This window comes from Trachemys scripta, chromosome 2 (genome assembly GCF_013100865.1).
Source record: "Trachemys scripta elegans isolate TJP31775 chromosome 2, CAS_Tse_1.0, whole genome shotgun sequence".
NCBI classification, from domain to species: domain Eukaryota; kingdom Metazoa; phylum Chordata; order Testudines; family Emydidae; genus Trachemys; species Trachemys scripta.
Genome location: NC_048299.1, coordinates 107,340,679 through 107,354,992, shown reverse-complemented (window position 1 = coordinate 107,354,992; position 14,314 = coordinate 107,340,679). Strand labels below are relative to the sequence as shown.

The 14,314-nt window shown below is 39.3% G+C and overlaps 1 protein-coding gene across 3 annotated transcripts in view; it reads left to right on the top strand.

The window, feature by feature from the left end:
• The window catches only part of EPB41L4B (erythrocyte membrane protein band 4.1 like 4B), a 258,354-nt gene that overhangs the window by 93,044 nt on the left and 150,996 nt on the right, over positions 1 to 14,314 (top strand). For all 3 annotated transcript variants that reach the window (XM_034761377.1, XM_034761376.1, XM_034761378.1), the window contains exons 3-4: positions 7,254 to 7,296; positions 9,641 to 9,719. In XM_034761377.1, coding sequence (XP_034617268.1) covers positions 7,254 to 7,296; positions 9,641 to 9,719 — 122 coding nt within the window. The remainder of the gene's footprint in view (positions 1 to 7,253; positions 7,297 to 9,640; positions 9,720 to 14,314) is intronic.

The window sequence follows — 14,314 nt, the reverse complement described above, 5'->3', positions numbered from 1 at the left end:
TTACTAAAACCTTAAAGCAAAGAAATGTATATTTAACTAGAGTGCCTAATTTGTAATACATATAGGAAACCATAGTAGACATTATAACTCATCCTAAAACAAAAGGGTGACCATAATCACTCATAAGGATTGTTCTGGTCTGTCATTTCTTTCTGCTATTCAAAAAGGGTGGCTGACAGGATGAAATCAAATCATACATTAATTCTCATAGTACATTATAAAATCCAGCTCCTACACTCTTCGGGGATACATTTTGGGGGTTTTGCTGGTAGTCCATTGGCAACTAGTTGATTATATAGTGCTAACTCTGCTCCTTGTTTACAGCCACTAAATGAGTCACTTTCTCATTATAAGAAAGCAAAAAATGTTAAATATTTTCCTAACTTAATTTTTCCATGTGATCAATAGCTGCAGTTGCCAGAAGGATGTTGCAAGATCATGAATGAGCAGGGAGATAGTCTCTATTAAAAAGTGGCCAGCACTATGAAAAGATTTGAGAATTCGTGTACTAAGGGGAATATAGATGTTGACTTCCAGTAGCTTTTGGCAGTTGATTGAATCAAAAATAATGGTCAATTTACCAGTCAAATATTGTCAAATAATGTAAAAAATGATAAAATTTGCTAAACCATTAATTCCTTAGAACAGTAAGTAGCAAAAAAGAGTAAGGCCTTGGCAACACTACCACTTAAGTCAAGATAAGTTACGTCGCTCGGGGGTGTGAAAAAACCACCCCCCAAGCGATGTAACTTACCTCAACTTAAAGCAGTGTCTACACTAGATTGTGTCCTCATTGAGGTGGAGTAATTATGCCGATGGAAGAGCACTCTCACGTCAACATAATATATCTTCACCAGATGCGCTAAATCAGCACCACTGCATTGATAGTAATAAAGACAAGCCCTAAGTCTCCATGCTCTCCAGAAGGCTTAAGCTTAGATAGATACTTACACCTAATTACAAAAAAACTAATTATTTAACTGAGTTATTTTAACTCAGAAAAATGCAAAACACAGTTAAATGAAATTCTAAAAACTGAAAGAATGGAGCCATGATGCAATCAAAAAGATAAAGCTGCCACTTCCACCAGGGCATTCTTGCTGGAATTTTTGACAATAATTGACTGGTCAAATATAGGCAGTCAGTTGACTTGTCAATTGACATTATTTAACTGGTCATTTGTTTGCCAATCACATTTAACAAAATGTGTTTGCCAATCACATTTACCAAACCTTAAACGCATGGAAACGAAAACTTAAGGAGATCATAAATCTTGTATTGTCCATATAAACAAATACATAATTCTTATCAAATACAAAGAAATGAATATTTTATCACTACACAGCAACATTGGCCACATGTCTAAGATGAAGCGAGGAAGGCTATTTTTCCATCCTTAGCTGTTGAGAAGAGGTGATATGTGTGGTCATATTATGCTAGTTCATTCTTTCATGTAGGATGAAGAATAAATGATAGTGAAAATGTTAAAAGAAACTCCAATGCTGATGGATTTTTAATAGACTATTTTACAGCATTCAAATATAAGCAATATTGTTCAGTGAAATGGGCAAATATGACATAATATCATCTTCAGGCACAATGATGATACTTTTACTGAAACTGCACAGATATTCTTCCCTTACTATCTTACTTATTTTTCCCTACAACATCCTAGCATTTCATTGCAAAAAGGGAAAACCCAGTCCCTTAACTTTTTCTTCGTAAAGCTTCCTGTCTTAAAATATTTGGTCCACAGACATTAGAGCCATGTGTAACATAATAATGGTAAAGCTCATAACTTCTCTCTTTCCACTTCAGTTCTTCCACTGGATGTTGACAGGAAGTTAGCCAGGTGGAGTGGAATTGTTTATTTTGTACTTTGAAAGGTCTGGATTCTGCCCTAAATTCATTCAGTTACCTCTTATCATATTGTAATCCCTTAGCTAAAATAATTAAAACATGAATGGGGCCTGTCATTTTTCTTTGCACTAGCACTTGCTGTTAGAGAATCCCCTGCTATTATAGGTCACCACTCTCAGTTCAAATTTGCCTTCTATGCAGAAGTTTTAGTGCTCTGTATTTCAAACCTCACTTTGTCTATTACACATCTTCTCATTTCTCCAAATTTTTAAAACTTTTTGGATAGAAAATTATTGCAACCCAGTCCAGATCTTAGTTGCTAATTTTAGTGTTCGAACACATGTTGCAGACTTATAAAATAAATATGGATAAGTCAACCTGTCCTGTGTAGAGTGGAGCATTAGTATACTCATTATGTGAAACATCCACATATAATTTGTGGGTGTGTAAACACTGGTGATTTACAGTTGGGTTAAAACTTTCTCAAAACAGGTATGTCTTGTGTTTGAGCCCAAGACTGTTCTGATCTAATCTTACCTTTCTGACAAGTAGCATCTAATATCTTTTATCTGGGTCTCTGCAGCTGCATCATCCATACGGAACGTAGCTGTCTTGGTGAGGTCATAGAATATGATGTGTACCATAAGGAAACCAGATTCTAATCTATGTAAGTTCTTGGGAGTGCAGTCCATCGCTCACTTATATATTTGTAAAATCCCTATAACAATGTGGCCCCAATGCTGTTCAGACCCTAATTATTATTAAAGGTGACCTTCAGAAGAGAAGAAAACGGGTTTGTGCTCTTATTTCTTTTTTAAACCTTTATACTGTATAAAGAAGGCATGACAGTGTTTTTCATTGGATATTTTTTGCCTTGAAAAATGATTTTAGTATTTTCCCTGCTTGTGTTTTTACTTTAGAAATTCAGGTCTTGTCTATATTGGAAGATGGTGCGGATAACTGAAGAACTGGTGGGATTATGATACCAGAGATACCACTCAAGCAAAACCTTATTGAGAGGGAAAGTGATATTAGTTCAGACTGTTGATTTAAAGCTCTTTACTTTTTGTTCATGTTAACACTTAACAAACCTTAGGAAGAACATGTATTTGACAGCAGTTCAGTGCCCCCAACCAGTTAAAGGCTGAGAGAGTTTGTAGATGGTATCTTCTGAGACTTCCAACAAGTCTTCCAGCAAAACCAGACTTGCCGTTCAGGACATTCTGAAGGTTGAAAACAAGCAGGGACAAAACATTTTTCAGGCCTTCTTTATGCATAATAAAGCAGCAAAACAAGTAACAAAAAAAGGGTCAAACCCAATTTTTTTCCTTTGCAGGTCACCTTTGAGGGCTTTGTAGCTCAAGACCAGGACTTTGAATTCTTTTATGAAGCAAATGGGGAGCCAGTGGAGTTTTCAAAGCACAGGTGTGTGGTGTATTTGTCAGCCTATATTGCTTAAGAGGCATGCCGGTGCAGTTGTACCAACTTCAGTCTTCAGTTGGCAGTTGCAGTCATCCTCAGTGTGTTCCAGTAGGTACAGTTTATTGGCTGTATCTTGACATAAATGCATATCTTATCTTATATGGCTGTTCTATTTTGGGAAAATATTGACTGTTACCATTATTGAGGAATTACTCACAGTACTTTTCTTCAAGGAGATAGAAAGTGATTAAATTAACAGGGAAGTAACTGGAAATTGTCCTAATTCTTCTTTGCACCAGTTTTTCGAAACAAAGAGGACAAAATAGAAATCATTTGGGATAAATCTAACATTCTGTTATTAAATAAATATGTCCTTCAAACAATGTCTAGCAAGCTTTCTCTCCAATGGAAATGATCTGGTATAATAAGGATTTCATTTCTGCAATGACCTTGGGAAGAATATTGCTATTAATTCCAACCAGGTCCTTAAAAACTAAGAACATTGGGCCTGATTCACCATTATTACACTAGTATAAAAACCAAGTGTAATTCCATTGAAAACATTCTCAGTTGGTGATGTCCATTAAGTTGCTCCAGTTTTACACCAGTGTAATGCAGTGGTGAATCAGGCCTACCATGGTTACTGCCATATTACACACACCTTGATGAAGACTAATAAAAGACATCAAGACAGTGATGATGTCTCAGAGAACTGTCAAAATGCAGGTAGCCATTCTTCTTTGCCTTCAACATTCTAAATATAAAAATTGTTATAGAACTTCCCATAGAAAAATAAATTTCAAAACTGAATTATGATTAATCTTCCTTACCTTTCAAGGGCACTGATAACTTGCTCAGAGTCCAAATTGGAGTAGGGGAATATAGTGTGGTAGGAAAAGAGCACTACCTAATTTCTACTCTTGTATCATCCTCAAAGGATCCCTTCTAAGCAGTGGCTCCTTGGTGCACTTGGACCCTCACAACTTGAAGACCATTAGCCTGAGTTCCAGCTTTTAAAAGGAGGCAGACCCTCTGCAAAAGTTAACAAAAAGAGTTCTTGTGGAGTCCCTCAACTCCAAGCAGCTTCATACTGAGACTTCTGGTATTCACCCTTTTGTGTTCACGTTCTGAGTTGGGATAGTGATTATGGGTTCCAGTCAATAGCTTGTAACATAGTCAAGTAATTTTTGGTTCTTGGCAAGGATGCCATGAAGTCTTCACTTCCGTTTCCGTTTCCATTCCTCTGGCTGTATATCAATAATAAGAGCTTCTGATTTTTTGCTTAGAGGCTAGGGCCTGCGTTCCATGGGCATATGAAATTCTGGCTTCTAAGCTGGTGTGCTCCCAGCATTTATGGCAGCAGATACCAATGTTGTTTTTTCTTGACACACTTTCAGTGCTCCTGGCCACCTCAGCCATCCAGAAAACTGCAGCTTATAGGGAGGAGTAAGGTGATAAGGGCTATTACTTGGGTTCAGAGGACCTGTAAGAAGACTAACACCATTATGGAGAAACATCCAGATACTGACTATGGCAGACTTTAGCCCAGTTTTTGCAGAAGCAATCCAAAACAGCTGGGCTTAAGTTTTTAGCAGTTCATGAATCTACAAGGGCTAAAATTGCCCCCTATTTTGGAAAGCACTGAATAATGGTATAATGGACCCCTCGTGTATCTGAGTTTGCTTCTCAAAGGAGTGAGTGTAAAATGATGTCCAGTGCTGGTTGTTGTCCCCTGGAGAATCCTACATTTATGACTGTATTGTATATGTAGAAGGAATGAACTGTTACAAATGTACATTAGCTAGACCCTCATGTAATGGCCTATTTTTCTACTTATTAGATTCTTAAACATTTCTTAAAAATTGCTCATTTTTGTAAAATTATGTATAGATATGACAGATGAATTGGTAATTTGCAGTGTTAGGGATGTTTAGCATAATACCACGTGCAGACATTCTAAAACATTTGTTAATCATTTATAATACACACAATGAAGATAATTCAAAAAAGAATACTGAAGCTTTCTCAGTACATTTGAAAGGTGAATAAAAAAGTGAAAAAATTGATTTTTTTTACTTTTTAGTTTAGAAATCGAACACTGAAGAGTAGTATTCCATGTTAGGGTATATGTAACACTAAATTGTCGTCTTAAATTTTTGTAAAGGCTTAGGTGTACACTTCTTTTAGTCCAGATGATCTCCAAACAGTCATAGAACTGAACTTGTATATTAGAAATCTTTAAGAAAATGGAATTGTATGTACATATTTAACTTGAAATGACAATACTGATAAATGTGGACAATGCTCCTATAACTATAGCTGGGGATATGTTTTGCTGACTGTGTTCATTGAAGTAAAAAGTTCCTCTTCTCTAGAAGCAAAAAAATTCAAAAAGTTCTAATTGCATAATTTCAATCAAAAGAACAAAGCTTGAATAATTTGTTTCTTCTCAGAAACTTGAAATGATTGCTAGCTGATTTCTTGTGAATCTATATTTGCTGGATGAGAGATAAATAATTGATGATGTGTGGTATTAATTTACAGCTATGTAATATATTTGTATAAACATTATCATAACATTTTATTTTCACTGTGGTGGTAATTCTCAAATTTGTAAGGAGGTGGCTTCCTTGGTAATTTCTCCCAAGGGAGTCCAGGCAAGCTCTGGGCAACTAAAAGCACATTTTGAATAATTGTTCTATTTCTTTTTTATTCAGGGAATTTATTTGCTATTTGGGTTATGGGTTGGCAAACTTTTAAAATACACTTTTTACAACTAGCTGTTTTATAAATTTTGCTTTTAGTTAAAGCATCCATAATAAAACTGTGGTTTTGCTATTTTATTAATTATTTTCACATGCATTTAGCAAAAACAGAGGAGAATCTGTTGAATACCAAGTATTCACTCTGATTCTGCTTTTACTTAATATAGAGTGGAAATGCCCCAACAAGAAAAGCAAGCAAAAGGAATAGGCTTCTTTTTCTGAATATTTCTGCTCCAAACTTACTGGTCCTATTAATTTATTATATCTGTTTTTAAATAAACAGCAAAAAGTGGGAAGAAAATTCCTCTTATGGTAAGGTGGCCTTTATGTAATTTAGTGAGGAGACTATCATGACCAGTTATTTAATATTTATATTTTGGTAACACACCAAGATGCCTCATTTGGGAGAGATGAGTCATGCTGGGCACTATACAGGCACAGTATGAAACTTAGGACTAGTCTGTACTGGAAAAGGTTTGCCAGTAAAGCAGACCTTCCTAGTGTAGACAGAGCTTATATTGGCTCAAGTGCTTTTTTTTGGTGTAGCTCATACCGGTTCCCTGAACAAAATAAGCTATACCAGCAAAAGCACTTTTTTGCCAGTATAACTGTTTCCATAAAGGTTTTTCCGGTATAAAATGTTTTTAATAATAATAATAATCACATTCCTAACTGACATTGCTATCCCAGCAAAAGTTTTAAGGGTGGACCAGGCCTTAGACTCTGAGCTTGAGAGAACCACAGTGTGGTTGGAGGAATACAGAGAAGTGGAGGGAGTCGTGTGGGAGCTCCACTGGGTGAGATTGGACCAGACAATCGGCTGCCTTCAGAAGGTTATGAGTAATGGTTAAAGCATTGGGCCCAGAGTTTGAGGAAAACCTTCATTCCCTACACCCCGCTGGAATTGTATGTTTGTTTTTACAGCCTTTCACTGCTGGTTGGATTGTGCCTCACAAGGAGGAAGCTCCCATGGTTGTGTTTAACTTTTAAAGTCAAGTTTTCACTGACCTGGGGGGGGGGGGGTTGTGTTCAAATAAACATTTTCTAGTGAAAACAACTATAAAAGATTGCCAAATATATATGGATGTCTTTGCTTTTCAGAGCAGAGACCCCTTCCTTTAAATTAATTTGTGCTCTATTAGACAGTAAAATACCAGTAAAATCTTGAAAATGAATTACTTTTAAACACAGGTTTTCTTTTTTTAGCACTGGCTGGACCATTCTAAACCAATTAAGAAGCAAATAAAAAGTAAGTAACGTGAGTCCACAAGTTTCTTTTATTCCTCCCCTAAGAATTCAGTTTAAAGTATTCATGAACATGATTGTGAGAAATATAGTGAATATTTCTCAGACAATGGATCCAAGTTAATGGTTGGCTGGCTGGCTAAAGTTTTTTTTGTATAAAAGCAAGGGTCACAATGAGTAATGGACCAATCTTCAACTCTCTTCTTTAAATATGATTTTTATTTACCACTTTTGTGGATGCCAAAAGTCCCTTCCTCTTTTCTATGGGAAAATCCCTGCCTGGAGTTACTTTGTCATAAACCAGGGCGGGGGGGGGGAGGGAGGGGAGAGAGCAAGCATCAGCTTAGGTTGCTGCTAATAGATTCAGCAGCCAAATATCAGCTTAGAAAAGCTTATGTGATTTCTCCTAGGTGCCTGTTAATAGTAGTTGGAGGTGTGGGGGAGAGTAGGAGGAAGCACTTCCCTTTCTTGTAACCCCTAAATTAGATTAAATTAGAAATTGGCCTGGAAAAGAAGGAACAGTGGCATGAGGGACCTGAGGGTTGGCAATTCCTGTTGGAAGCTGCAGAAGTCCTTTGAGTTTCATGTCCAGGTAGCCTCTGCTACCTCCCCTTGCATCTTTACTGGTGTACTTTCACCTGGTTTAATGTACGTAGTTCCTGGATATGTTTGCGTTCCTGTGAGCTGGACTCATGTCATTGATGGCAAGTGGATGCCAAGAGAGGAGGTCCTGAGAGCATTACTGACAGGGATTGTTAACTCTTTCCTTTGGGAGAGGGTAAAGATGCCAACCACCCTTATACTATGATTCAACCCTGGCTCAATAAATGTCCCTTGAAACATCTGTGTTCATCTGATTTCTCCAACTTCATGGATCCCTACTAATCTGGAGTCAGGCCTGGGTATGATATGGAGACAGCAATAGTATCCTGGGGCAATAAATGTCTGCTAGCAATGGATATAGGCCAGGTGTCCATGTTGATTTTATGAGATCTAACAATTACCGTAGGTATGGCTGATCACAAGATGCTACTGACCAGTTTGCAACATCTGGAAGGAGTCGACACAGGTTTTTCTTCAGTGCTCTCTGTTCTTTCCATTCTCAGGGGTCTCAGAGTATTGGAGCTGCTCACCCACTTCTAGTGGCTCTTTCATGCAAGGACTGCAGGACTCTATGCTTTCACTCTTACCACTTCTTATGTGTATGAGGCTAATAGGGTAGATTGTGAAGAAATGTAGGGTCCATTGCCATTGATAGCTCTGGTGCTTGACTTGACCTCACCTTTTCATGACATCTCAACCTGCTTCTCTATACTTGGATACATGATCAGCAAGTGCTTATTCTCTGATATGCCAAGGAAAAGGCAAAATAATCCTAGAGGGAAGAATCAAATATTTTCTACACAAAGGCATTTTTAACAGATTTAGTGCCATTGCTTTCACGGTGTCTGGCCCAGTTAGGGGATTGTATGAGAACAATCTGGCTCAGACCCATACTAGAGAAGGCAGTGGGGAAACAACTTGATGGGGGTTGCAATAGCTCCATCTCTCAGCACAATATGTCTTTTCCTTGCCAAAGTGATTTGCATTTTTGGAGAAGTTTGGGTCCTCGATTGTCTTTGGACAGTGGTGCATATGGCTTTATTTTTCCACCACCAGCAGCGGCTAGTGTTAAGAGTCTGCCCTGAGGAGGTAGATCTCACCAGTAAACTTTGTCACCTACGGTTTTGACTTCTGAAAACCTCTTCTTGGGGTTACCCTTGAAGACAATTTTAAAGCTTCAACTAGTGCAGCTTTTGGCTGCCCATCTTCCTAGTAGATCAATAGGCCTTCAGAAACTACAGCAGTGATTGTCATCATATAAGCACCTAGCTAGAGAGGTGGTGGATTCTCCATTTCTTAATGTCTTCAAACAAAGACTGGATGCCTTTCTGGAAGATATACTTTAGCCAGCCATGCACCATGATAGCCCAAATCAGCAAAGACGTATTTGCTGAACCTTTTTAACTGGAGAACTAAGGTGGGGAGGTTACTCTCTCACGTCCATCAGAGCTTGAATTTTTCCAACATTCCCAGGACAGTGCAAGGCACATCTTTTTGGACAAACATTTGCTTGACAAATGAGCTATGGCTTAATTACTTATTATATTGGCTGTGGTAGCACACTAAAATGTCCACAACAGGCACATAGTTATTTCTTGTTGTAAGTATTTTTAATTTAAGACACACAGTCAAATGTTACTGTGATAAGGACACTTTAAAATATAATTATTTTGTGTTAAATTTTTCTTGCTCTATGGGATCACCAAACCTTTGTAAACTTCTGCTTTGAATCTTTGTGCATACAGTTGGACCTCCATACACTTTACATTTTCGAATTAAATATTACTCATCAGAACCGAACAACCTTCACGAGGAGTTTACAAGGTAGGAAATAATTGTGATTGCTAAACTGATGTCTAACAATGGGGTGTATAAGGTATTTGGGGATTAAACTGTGGGGGAGGGAGGAATTTGGGTTATATGTGCTTCCTTGGTAGAATAGGCATCATGTTCAATCTTCTAGTTGGTGTTATGGTCTACAGACCATACCCTCCTTTCCGTTTTTTGCCCAGACCTGCTGTTTTGCCCTCTCAGGTGCTTTTGGATGGAGGGGCAGATGGACCTGAGCAGTGATATTTCCCTCCAATTCTCCATGTGTTTTAGGCTTTGTGACTTTGGAAAGGGAGCCATGACAGGGTAGGTAGGAGCTGAACCCGGAGAAGAAGGACTCTCTGCAGCAGTATTGCCTGTCAAACCCACGGTGGGTGGGGGGATGGAGGGGGGTTTCCAATGTATAATATTGACAGCTGGGCTCTGTGCTTTTCTCTGCTGTGAAATGTAGAGGTGATCAAATAAAAGTCAAATGGATCAAAGAAAGACCCAAAAGCAGCAGAATTTTGGGAGGATTGGGAGCAATGCAAACAGCTCAATCTTCTCTACCCCCTCTTCCTCCCCGTTCACAGTCTCCCTAAGCTAATGGAAGCTGTTTGGTGACCATTCATCCTGTAGGGACTTCTGTCATTGTGTTGAGGCTGTGGATGACCTGTGGTCTTCGAGAACATTCCGTACTTGTTAAGTGAGGAGCCCTCCATAATTCAGAAGAAATTCTGTATTATGAAAGTGGCAGGGGAGAGGGAAATTGCCTATTTTTGCACTTCCCATTCCTCCCAACTCTTCTGGTCACTCGGTCAAGCCAAATTGTGTGTCTAATTATTTTGTACCCCTTCCTGCTATTGTTTTTCTATTTCTGACAATTTGGAGCTTCTTGGTGTGTTTTTTTTTATTTGCTCTGCATTGCTAATTGGGCCAAGCTGTTTCCACCATGCTCTTTAAAGATTATATTGATCATTTTATAGTGCTTATAGGAAACTTTTAGTCAGCAGACCTCTGTTTACTATTTCCTTATCTTCTGCAGTGATTAAGTACTACTTTGACTGCTGTGTGACAAGAAGATTAAAGAGCTAATTGTAATTGCCCACTTATTTGCTATGAAACTTCCATAGGAGCCTTAATATACATTATCAATTACTGCATAGCAATAAACTGATAAAAGGACACACTTTTTCATACAGTCCATAATTAACCTATGGAACTCACTGCCACTGATATAATTGAGTTCAAGAGTTCAGTAGGATTCCCAAAAGGATTAGACATCTGCATGTATAGTGAGAAGATTCATAGTTACATTATGTAAGATGATATATAAAAACATTTTAGAATAGATATACACCCTCATACTTCAGGGTTTAAACTGGTGTTAAATTTCCCCAATGGGCAGGTTATTCCATTGTCTATCACAGGATTTCTTTTACGTTCCTCGGCAGCATCTGATGCCAATCATTGTCAGAGAAAGGGCACTGGACTAAATGGATCTTTGATGTGATCTAGTAAGGCAGTTCCTATAAAGGGCTATAAACTTTATAACTTTATAGTTTGGACTATAAGCTTCTGGAGCTATATAATCCAATCACTGCTAAAAAGGAAAATTGCAGAGGAATCTTAAAAATACTTTAATTGCTACTTCTACTTAGAAAAATATTGGTTTAATTTTCTACATTTTGTTTTTAAGTGCCTTAATTATAATATAATAGTTATCAGCTAGGAAACTTGCATCGTAACAGAGTTTATGAATGAAAACAAATACAGAAGAAATTTGAACACAGCCTTCACATTGTTTATATGCAAGTTATTTTTTCTATTAAACAGCAAAAGAAGGGCATTTTGAAAATGAATTGCCTTTGTCATTCTAATTTTTTTTTAACGAACCTCCACTCTGGCTAGGTTGTATTTCCCAACATTCTGTAGAGTTAGGTAAGAGACCAGGACAGCAGGTGCAAATTCAGTGCAAGGGAAGGGGGGAAGATTTATAGTGGTAACAAAATGAGCTAATTGAAGAAGAAATTACACTAGATCTTTGTCCTGTATAAAGATATTTTTAACAGATGCAGATGCCTTTTGAGGCTGTAAAAATAATATGGACACAGTTAATACTTTTATGGGGAAGTGATGACATTTCTTAAAATTTAATGCACCAAGGAAGGCATCTGCTGGCATTTTTGTCTACAGGGCTTCATTAGTTTTAGTCAGAATAACAATGGGTTGTTTCTTTTGAAGAATGTATTTTGCTGCTTGAAGTGGGATACCAGAAATTGAGGTGCAATAGAAGGGTTGCACAGAAAAAGGAAATAACAGTGAGTCAGGTATGGAGAGAGTTGCAATATTCCTCAGGGTAGCAAAGTGGTGGTGTTGCTTGGATTATTCTCTCCAAATTTACCAGCATTCATGTTATTTTGAAATCCTGGAGCAAATAGTAGGGACAGATTTTTCTAAGCCCAGATTTCTGGGGTGGTGCACAATTAATTTTACATATACAAATACTGACATGTAAGTGGCAACCCAGGTATCAGCTGTGTATGTAAGTTAGGCATGGGTAAAAACCTGACCCCTACTCTTTTCCCATGAGCTTTTCTACTGCATAGGGCACAGGAAAGCTTCCTAAACATGCCTTTGGTTCCTGTTCTCCTGTCTATTTTGAATTGATTCAGTCTTCTAAATATTGAAAGGTCAGCTCACAATTTCCCAAACACATGAATGTGAAAAATTAGTTTGTTCGTCACAAGGTTCTGGTGACTCACAGTGCCTGATCCTTCCTATTCTGTTCCCAACATGTCTTTCAATTGCAGTAGAGAAATTAATAGAGACGTTTGCTACGCTCTTCTTTTTGAAGACTGGAGACATGCATCATGCTGCTTTGAGCCCAGATGTCTTACTCATTTCATTCACCTCTTAACTCGCCCCTCAGCGGCTGTGGGGGTAGGAGAGGCTGGGCAGCCCCAACCCTTGCCATCCCCTAACCTCAAAGAGGGACACCCTGCTCCAGTAGACCCAAGGCAGGAGCCACTTTGGCTTGGTCTACACTACCACTTATGTCGGTATAACTTATTTCACTTGGGGGTGTGAATAAGCCACCCCCTGAGTGACATAAGTTACGCTGACCTAAGTGCTCGTGTAGACAGTGCTATGTCAGTGGGATAGCATCTCCTTCCGACTTAGCTACCACCTCTTATGGAGGTGGATTTATTATACCGATGGGAGAGCTCTCTCCCGTCAGTATAGAGCATCTACACCAGATGCGCTACTAGCCCTTAGTGTGAGATTGCTGGGGGGAGGGGGAGGAGGGGGCAGGAAAGGCCAAGTGAGATGCCCCAGGCAGTAAGGTGGTTGTGATTTTTTCCAATCCACAAACCTTTGATTTAATAAAAATAAAACAAACGAATCCTCAGGCTTAAGAAAGAGTGACATGTGGATAGAGCATTAGTCTGGGAGACCCAGATTCAGTTACCTGCTCCACCGCAGACTCCCTGTGTGGCCTTGGGCAGTCACTTGATCTCTCTGTGCCTCCCATCTACAAAATGAGGATCTCTGAGTTAGGGCATTTATTTACAATTAAAGATTGTGAGGCATGTAGGGTATGTCTACACTGCAATGTAAGTCCAGATTTAGTGGGACTTGAGTCAACTAACCTGTGTTAGGGAGCTCTGGACTTGAGCGTCTACATTGTATTTTAACCCTACGGTAAGAACTTTCTAACTCATGCTTGAATCTAGGGCTCTGGTGTCCATACTGCAGTGTGCAGACCCGAGTCAATGTTACCAAATCCCAGAGAACCTAGCACCCGCCCTCCTCCCCCTGATATATGGCCGCTCTAGCCCTAGGACCATGTTGCACTGTGGAAAAACTTCACTGCCCACCCTACACATTACCACAAAGCAGCTTGCTTTGCAAAAGGCTTGATCGGTTCACTCTCCATTGCAAATCCAGGAGGCTCTCTGATAGTGGGCTTGCAGATCGGTGATCAGAAGAGAATGGGTGTATGCTAAATTGAACATCTGCCAAAAGAGGATGGGGCTTCCATTTTCAATAGAGTGGATTGCAGATTGTTGGGATAGAGAGGAGTAGGGAAATTGTCTGATGGAATTGTGGGATACTTCCAGCTGACTCCAGGGAACAGAGATAACCTGTGCCTGCTGATGGGGTGTTGGGGGGAGGACAAAGTGAAGGCAGCCTGCTTCAGCAGTGATACTGAGCATGTTCAGTCTGTGTGGTGAGCATGCTCAGTACAAGCCAAGCAGCAAATCTGGGGGGGGCATGTGACATCCCTCCCCCCGCGTGCCTCATCTGTGCCTGAGAACCAAATTAAACAGGGCTGTGGCTACACTGCAAAGCAAAGGGGTTTGGACCCTGGGTCCCAGCTTGACTCAAGCTTGGATCCTCCAGCTCTGCAGGGTCCTGCGATTCTGGGTTCGAGCCCTGGGTTAGCGCAATTGCCGTGTAGACACAAAGGGAGTTATCCCTGAGCTCGGGCTCAAGCACAGCTTGCATTGCAGTGTAGACATACCCCTAGATGCTACAGCAATGAGTGACATGTAAGTACCAAAGATAGAAACTAAATAGGTAGGCCTATCTCCACTCTTCATGGA